This window comes from Sinocyclocheilus anshuiensis, unplaced genomic scaffold, assembly GCF_001515605.1.
Source record: "Sinocyclocheilus anshuiensis isolate Anshui unplaced genomic scaffold, SAMN03320099.WGS_v1.1 scaffold70, whole genome shotgun sequence".
In the NCBI taxonomy this organism is placed as follows: domain Eukaryota; kingdom Metazoa; phylum Chordata; class Actinopteri; order Cypriniformes; family Cyprinidae; genus Sinocyclocheilus; species Sinocyclocheilus anshuiensis.
This window is the reverse complement of record NW_015542377.1, coordinates 308,916-318,170: the sequence shown is the minus strand read 5'-3', so window position 1 is coordinate 318,170 and position 9,255 is coordinate 308,916. Positions and strand designations below refer to the sequence as shown.

At 40.1% G+C, this 9,255-nt stretch overlaps 1 protein-coding gene across 2 annotated transcripts in view; it reads left to right on the top strand.

Moving 5' to 3' along the window:
- Nucleotides 1-319: 319 nt before the first annotated feature.
- LOC107692350 (transmembrane protein 131-like) overlaps nt 320-9,255 on the top strand; it is a 49,429-nt gene continuing 40,493 nt past the window's right edge. For both annotated transcript variants that reach the window (XM_016491341.1, XM_016491340.1), the window contains exon 1: nt 320-526. In XM_016491341.1, the coding sequence (XP_016346827.1) occupies nt 462-526 (65 nt within the window). In that variant the 5' untranslated portion in view covers nt 320-461. The remainder of the gene's footprint in view (nt 527-9,255) is intronic.

Genomic DNA, 9,255 nt, shown 5'->3' with positions numbered 1-9,255 from the left:
CTTTGGTTTTGAGACTTTAGTCTTTGCAACTTCAGGGATCTTATCTATTCACGAACAGCTTGTAACTCTCCAAAGAGAAAGGAAAACTTGAAATCGCATCATATGACCCCTTTAAATTACAATAAAAAAGTGTATTATTAGTAGTAACTGTCTCAACAACTGTCAGCTGGTCATGTCATGACAACATTCTACATGTAAAACAATAAAGCCTTTTTAGAAGTCCTTATTTCATGTGAGTGTGTGTCATTTTAAGGATTCTTTTCAAAAGTTAATTTTATTTAGCACTCTTGCAGCGGGTGCCCTGAAGGTAGTTTCTCTCGCATCCGCTGGGTGTCTCTTGTGAGTGAACTCGTGAGCGCTGTTTATATGATCGCGCACGGCCAGAGAAACAGCAGCAGCAGCAGGATGGCGAGCAAGGACACAACACAGAGTTCCCCACATCCAGCGCGAACAAAATCACAATGCGTTGGACTTCTGCGCCTTTTATTTATTGCATTTATTCACGTGGTACAGGCGGACAAACAAGGTAACCTCCTGAAGCGTGTTGTGTGTTTTTAGCTGGTTTTCGTGAGTCTGTATGGCTTGTATACATACCGCGGCTTCACTGCAAGCTAATAACTGTTAGCTTCGGCGCGTCAGCGAACAAAATCAATATTTAGTCAAGCCTTATCCACAATATTGAAAATCACAGTTCTGGCTAGGTTAAGTTAGATGACATGTGACTGCTCATGCTGTTTTTATTTTCTTGACGTAAAGCTGCTGGATAATATTGCTCAGTCAGAGACATTAGTTTAGCTTGAGTATTGAAGCTAACAGGCTCAGTCATATTACATTAGCTAACACATTAAACCTGGCTGAAGTTACTTTCTCTCTCAAAAACCAAACAATGAATAATGTGTTACTAAACTCTAACCCATCCAAGATAGGGTTTCAGCTTTATAATAGAACGTTTAATGATTATGTTCACTCCCCATTGGTGGCAAGTTCATGTTTTGGGACTGTTCTGGCTAATAAATGCGGGTTTGACACAATGTTTTGCCCAATAAAAATAACGTTCATAATGTTTCAGACGCCAAAAACGTCGTGTTAAAGCAATGCCAAATGGGTAAACGAGTGGAAGTTTGAAAGTATAGTGTTAATGTGAGAGTTTTGTTTCTGAGGCCCAGTCAGTCAGTGACATGTCAACTAACTCAGAGAGGGAGGAGGTGGTGACCGCATACTGCAAGTTTTTACTATATTTCTTCTTGTTGCTCAAGTACAGTTAAATACAGTAGGTCACTGGGAGTAATTTGTTGTTAAGTAGTGTATTATATAGAAATTGAGTTGTCTGATTGCATTTGAGGGGTTCAGCTTATCGGATAAAATTTAGAGGTCCTCAGACATGACACTGTAAAAAGTCTCATCAAAGTGCGGAACACTTGGTACACTTGCAAGTGAAATAGTCAGGGTTGCGGGTGCACTCACAATCCAAATATCAACCCCTTGACGGGGCAGATAGTAAATCCAGTGCTTGTTTATTTTTTGACTGTTTCTTAACTAGTTTATTACATGTATTGAAATGACTCTTGAGTGTCAACAGACAATTAAAGGGTTACTTCACCCAACGTATCAGTTGTCAGTAGGGATGTAACGATTCACTCAACTCACGATTCGATTCGATTCCCCAAATGTATCGCGATTCATTTAACATGTCAACCGATTTGAATCGTCACATATTCGAATCGATTTTCAACCGGCTCGCAGTTAATCGTTACATCCCTAGTTGTCAGTGGTCGAGTCGACCAATGTGGGCTTTACTGTAACCAACGTCAGTGTCTATAGAACATTTTGACTCACAGTATGTAATAAATGCAAAACACTGTTACACATTTTGTTACAATTGTAATTGTTCTCTTGGGCTGTGATCCTGTAATAGGGTTTTCCTCAACTATGCACAGTGGGAAACTTTATAAAATCAGTTAAAAAAAAAAATGTAAGCCATTTTTGCTCAGTTATAGAGTTGGCATAGTGTTTTGGCTTTATAAGGAAGAATCATTCCATTGACAAGATTGTCAGGAGATTTTGTAACACGGGGAGGAACACAAGGAGACAACAATTAATCATCTTGGCCAATGACTCTTTATCACTACTTGTGTCGTGTAGGTAGTCACATTAGTTAGGGATAGCAAAAGCACAACATGCTCTAAATGCTTGAAAGCTGTAGATCATTGAATATGTGTGATCTTTGCCCTTCAGAGACAGCATGTTTCTTTTCTCCATAATCCCTGGATTACTTTGCCTCTTTTGCTTGGACAGTGGGGCAATCCAAAGGTGATTTTAGGTCTTAGATGTGTGTTTGCACCGTAGTGAGTTTTTTTTTTTAGGTTGGTGGTTGTCAGAAATGGATGTTGATAAAATCAAAAATCTAAAGCTTAATTTGGGTTGAATGAGATCCATTATTTTTATATTATAAAGTCAGTTATTCAGATCTTGCAATTGTAAATTCAGTGTTTTCTTGTGAATGAGAAATATTGATGGTCTTTGCCAGATGACAGAGTAATAAGCCTATTTCTCACTTCTTTCTCTTTGGAAGTTTTAAATGGACCTAATAGCTACAAAGAGACCACACAGAGGCTTGAGCAGATGGGTTAGTGCTCTTTGTGAAGCACGTGAGAGTTGTTAAGTGTTCTCATTCTTGCCTGGAAATGAATGCACCACTATTTCATTTACTGTGTCAACCCAGTTATTGACTGGAGGGACTCACTGAGCACATGGAGTGTTTCTTTTCCTCGTTTTTAAGCAGGAATGTTCTTAACCCCTTGGTTCCTTCTTCCAATGAGACAAGAATCCACTTGGCATGTGTCAGTAAAACGCTGACTGGAAAGTTTGCAATGACAAGCATGTGTTTGTTTAGGAAGTTATTAAGATGCTATGATTGCAACAACAATGAATACCCAAAATGCATAATATAGTATACTGTAGTAATATGTTTTTATAATATGACATCATAAAATATATATTTATACATATTATATTAGTGGTCGACCGATATATCGCCAAGGCCGATATATCGGCTGATATTTGGCATTTTTTCAAATATCAGCATCGGCCGATAAGTTTTTCTGCCTGGCCGATGTGTTCGAGGCGGGACTTTTATTTTGATGGCAGCGCCAGAGCACACAGTGCTCACATTCTCCCTCTTCTTTGTTTGTTGTTGTCATTTAACAGTTCTAATCAACTTTAAACTCGTTATTTCAAACTATGCTGATTTATGCATTTGCGCACTGTCATATTAATGTCATTTTTACTGTGTGCTGTATGCAAAATGAGTGTTACCTTGGCTTTAGTTGAAAAAATATGATTCCCAATGCACACAAACTTCCCAGATTACCGAGTGCCCTGTTGGTTACAGTGTTTACTTTCTTTTTGTTTATATATTTTAAAATATTTCTTTATTTGTGAAAAATACTGTAATAGAATTATAGAATCAGGAAGTTGTCATCTAAAGTATAAGTATGGTTATTTTACACATTTATTTTCAATATAATTCATTTTCAAATTATTTCAAGTTTCTCAAACATTAAATAAAATAAATAAAAATGATAATTAAAATAAAAAATATACTTATATATATATATCGGCCATCGGTTACCCTGCTCTCTAAGATATCGGCATCGGCTGTCAAAAAAACAATATCAGTCTACCACTATATTATATATATATATTAAAATATATATTTATCCATTTACATTACTGTTCAAAAGTTTGGTCAACAGTAATATTGTGTAATATTGATGATTTGAGTTTGATTAATGAGATTGATTGAGTTTGATTAAATAGTTTGATGAATGATTTGATTAGGCTAATATTGATTGATTAATATTAATAATAAATTATATTCATATTACAATTTAAAATAACAGTTTTCTATTTTAGTTTAATATTTTTTTCCTCTAATGGCAAAACAATTTTCAAAGTCCAATACTTTACTTTACTTTACAATACTTTAGTTTTTAGTGTTACTTAAGAAATAATTATAATATGCTAATTTGGTGCTCAAGAAACCTTTAGTATTATTTGGAAATGGTTGTGCTGTTAGTTTGTGTGTGGAAAGTGGAAGAGTTTTTTCCACCAGTTTGATCAATTTAATTTTGCTGACTAAAAATATCAGTTTCTTAAAAAACTTTATTTGCAATGGCATCACTGCATACAGTAAAATTAATAGACAAAAATACATATAAGTAAATCCAAAGATTGAGTATTGTTCACATTATGTTCACATGAATTAAAAACCAATACATTCATATTACTTGGTGGAAAACATACTATGTAAGATGTAAGATGAGTTTTAATTATTTTAATGTCTTGCTACTCAACAGTTGCTCATTTTTACATTCTGGTTGACTTCATATCGTATTGTGACATATGGTTCTGCAGTTACAGCGGTTATAGTAGCAGAATTTATGTCCAGAGGTCAGCACGCATTGAAAATCAAAATGTAAAAAATACATCTCTCTCTTCCGAGATCTCTCTGCTCAACAGATGCCTGAGCGATGACAAGGGAAATGGTTGATGCTTGATCAAGAGATGCTCAATTGCTGTTGCATAATTCTGTTCATTTGTGCAATAGCACATAGTGTTCTAGTTTTTCAAGGCCTAGCTCTCACTCAGCATTATGGTCTTCAGTTGAGCATGAAACGTTTAAACACAAATGGTTCTGTGATTGATTTGCTCACTTTCCAGTGCTTCTTTCCAGTCTTTTCCGCTTGCTTCTTTCCAGTGCTGCTGTGATTGAGTAATATTGCAGTCAGTGTCTCATGTGAAGGCCTCAACTACAGTTGACAATGGATAGTCTGTGTTTGGCTTAAAGGAATCCATCAAAGGTTTGTGTACATGAGCAAGAGTTAGTTTCCGGAGTAACGTGATGTTTTTGCTCATTCAGCAGCACCTGGCTCCCTCCCACTGGTTCTCTACAAAGCAAATGAAGGTTCTGACATGCATTTCTCGCAATACAACATCCATGATTGTCTTTTGGCATTTAAAAAATAGGCCTATGTGTAGAAGCCACCTTTGTTGAAAGGAGCACAAGCATTTGCTACATTTGTTTGGTATCACTTTGGATGATGTGGTGTTGTTAAAGTGTTTGACCAAGCATAGAATTCCATGGAATTCCACTAAACAAGCTCTTCAGGTATAGGGATTTGTAATAAAAATATCTCTGATGTGTAAAGATGCTTTTAAACATAGAAGTGCCAGACTCTTTCTGGCAGGCATCACTCACACACTATGGAATCTTTTTTGAATCTGATATTTATTTAATAGATATATTAGTTTAGCTCTTCTATGAACAGTAATGCTGTGTAAGTGCCTCTAAGCAAATGAAGAGAATGCAAGCACACATATGCTGTAAAGCTTCTTTGTCAGTCATAGATAGTTTGTTAATGCAATGTTTGCAGATAGTTTGTAGATAGACAGTTTGGTAATGCTTGCCATTGCAGTATCTTGCCACAAATTTGACTGACAACTGCACAGCAATACATAGCCAGTATTCATAAATAAGAGAAGTTTATTCAATGCATAAGGCAAAAATATATTATATTAAAAACAATATTGTTGCAATTTCTATAGACATTTTGAAAAATACTGTGATCTGTAACTTTAATGCTTTTTTATTTTTTGACCAATGAATCATGCTCAAAATTCAAGTGTAGGGAGGCAGAGAGAGAGAGTTTGTAACCATAACTGTGCAAAAGCATACAAAAATAATTTACTGTTAATCGGCAGTTCCTGTAGACTCGGGTGTCTTAACACCCCATCTTTTTCATGGACTCCAAAAATCTAAATTGATGGGAATTGGTCCAATTGACACTCAACTCAATATTTAATGAATGTTTATTGATGAAATGAACTCCACACTTCTCTAAGTTAATTATATGATGTAACATGGTGTGGTGTGAAAAGTGATGCGTGTTTTGTGTACCTCTGAAAGTGTATACGAGGGAGCATGACCGGCCTCTATCACTATAAACTTCACTAGAGTTACAGAACTACAGACTAATAATAGCACTTTGAGTAGACGGACATGAAGCTGAATATGAGAACTCAGGAGCTCTGGGAGGACTTGCCATTAGCCATCTGTTAATCTGTAAAAAATCTGCTTCTACTCAATGGGCTTCTGATGTTATGTTTTAGTATAAGCACAAGAAAAATTTCATTAGCTGACAGTATGACTGTCCCTTCACGCTTTTATGGTAGGCTTATCTTTTTTTTCTGTGCCCATACTTGTGCATTTACTGTCATCAGTGGTTCTCTTTCAAACAATCGCTTGGTATCTCGCTATGGGAACGCCCCCAGCCATGATAGACTACGGAAGCACCAATTACACCACGTCTGTTCGAAGGACGAACCAATCACAGCTCATGACAAGGAGCCCACCCCCTCCCTTCTTGTTCTCTTCCCAGTGAAGCCTTTCCTTCAGCACCTAGGCTGTGCTGCTTTCAGTTCGTAGATGTACTGTCAAGGTTGACATTGCTGAACGCAGTGTAGTCAAGGAGAAAATCTGTTGCGGATTTTCTGCTTGTTACTGAGCTTCTTTGCTTTGCTGTTATTAGCGGTGTTTCCTATTAGGGCTGTGCGATTAATCGAAATCGAGATTTGAGACGTTGCGATTTCCTAATCGCAAAGCCAGCAGGGTAATGATACCCATACTGTGCTGCACATTACTGACAATATTGAGCTGAAGCTCGACTTTGCAAATTTAAAATCGCAAATCAAATCGCAATCGCAATATCTGTCAAAAAAAATCGCAATTTGATATTTTCCCCCAAATCGCACAGCCCTATTTCCTATCCTAGCTAATGCGTTAAGACGAGTTAAGTTTAGGGGATATTTAACTCACCATGTCGTGCCCAAGGTTGCCGTGGAGAGAGGGAAGGATGCCTCTTTGTGCTCATGTCCGGCAGCATGTGGATTCATGATCTCGGGTAGGGATTCGCATCCGATGTGTATTGCATGCATGGGTGTCAAGCATGCCCAGGCTGCGCTGGCGTATGCGGAAAGTTGCTCGCACTGTCGTGTAATGCCGGCCAGGATACTAGAGAGAAGGCTTCGAGTGGCAGCATCTTCCAAAGACGATCCGGTTCTCTCCGCTGTCCCTCCTTCGGCAAAGGGTTCCCAACCCTCTCCCCCGCGTTTTCTTTCTTCGTGGGGGAATATTATGGATTCGGAGTCCCCTGAGTTTGCACCGCTTTTCAACCAGCAGTTGCTGGCGGACGGCGATGAGGTCAAGGAAGATGAGGAGATGCTAGCTCGCCTCCTCCGAGATGAGCCGGATGATGAGGAGGATGATGCTATCCTGTCTGCAGCCCAAACGTCCAGGCCGGTGAGCATGCAGAGTGGCGATGTGGCGTCGACGGTGGTGGATTGCGACCTAGGCGAGGTCTGTAAACGCGCTGCAGCTAAGCTTGGCATTGCTTGGCCTGCAACTCCCGGGGATACGTAAGTTAAACGTGATATCTTATGATGGGAAAAGGCTGCCTTTCCGCCTTCTCCCAGCGAAACAACTGCTTCCCGCTGTGCCGGCGTGTATAGCAGAGATGAAGCGGTCATGGGATAAACCCTTTTCTCATTGCATGCCCGTCTAGGGTATCTCGTGTCTCGAAATGAGTGAGATGAAGGGGCTTGGGCTCTCTAACCCTCCCACGGTCGAGCAGTTAGTGGCTCACCGCCTGCATCCGAACAATCTCTCATCGGCCAGCCCCTTCCTTCCTGGGAAAATTGAACTCTTCACTGCTTCCATGTACCAGAAAATGTACAAGTCTTCGGCACTAGCGGTGAGGGCACTAAACGTCACTTAATTGTTGATGGCCTATCAAGCCGAATTACTGGAGGAGCTGGGTCCACAGCTGGACGCCGGTAATCCGAACCCAGCGGTCTGGGAGGAGATCTGCAAAATAACGGATCTCAATCTACGCACCTCACGTGGTGCGGTGCAAAGCTGCGTACCCGTACCATGGCTCTCGACGTTGCGGGAGAGAGGTCGTTGTGGCTAAATCTCTGGCCGTGAGGGGTTGAATCTAAATGCACTTGGGCTTCCCCAGGAGGTTATAAACACTATACATAGCACAAGAGCTCCATCAACGTGCTCGCTGTATGATCTGAAATGGCGGGTCTTTGAGGACTGGTGCACTCGTAAAGGAGTTATTCCTTTTTATTGCGCGGTGAGTGATGTTCTCTGCTTTTTGCTAAGCTTACTGAACAATGGGAGAGCGTTCTCAACTATTAAAGTTTACCTGGCTGCTATTTCCACTTGCCATGTAGGTTTCGAAGGAGTTTCAGTGGGTCGGCACCCTCTTATATACTGTTTTATGAAAGGAGTGGATGCGCGTTAAATATCGCATGCGATTTATCATGCAGCCCTAGTCGTCACCCTCTTATATGTCGTTTTATGAAAGGAGTGAGGCGTTTGAGACCAGTGTCGAAGCTAATCGAGTGGGGGAGTTACATGCCTTGTTGGTTTATCAAGCATGTCTAAATTTTAGTCCAGACGACAGCAAAGTTACGCTGCTGCCAAACCCGGCTTTCTTTCCCAAAGTCAGTGGTTCAGCTTATAACTGCTCTGCTTTGGAGTTGCGTGCTTTTTACCCTCCTCCATTTTCTTCTTCAGAGGATAGGAAATTGCACACTTTGTGTCCTCTACGAGCGTTATGCTATTATGTAAACAAGACACGATCCTTCAGAAAGGATGATCAGCTATTCGTTTCATGGGCCACTCATTGTAAGGGTAAGCCGATCTCCTCACAGCGCCTCTCCCTCTGGATGGTGGAGTCGATTGAAATAGCCTATACATCTATGGGTCTTCATTCCCCAGAGGGCCTTAGGGCCCATTCTACACGAGGTATTGCTACCTCATGGGCATTGTTCAAGGGGATTACAGTGGGAAATATTTGTACGGCGGAAAGTTGGTCTTCCCCACATACATTTATCAGATTTTACCATATTGATGTCACTGCGCCTTCATTGGCTCATGAGTTTCTTAAAGTTGGCTCTTTGGAGAATTGAAAAGTTATTTCTTCCTTTTCGAGTCTGTTCGGCGGCTTCGGAAAGCATGCGTTACGGGAGTTGGCTATATCATTCCCATAGTGAGATACCGAGCGATTGTTTGAAAGAGAACGTTAGGTTACTTGCGTAACCCCGGTTCTCTGAGAACAGAGCAAGGTATCTCACTATGGGAAACGCCCCAGGCGTGATAGACTATGGAAGCACCAATTACACCAC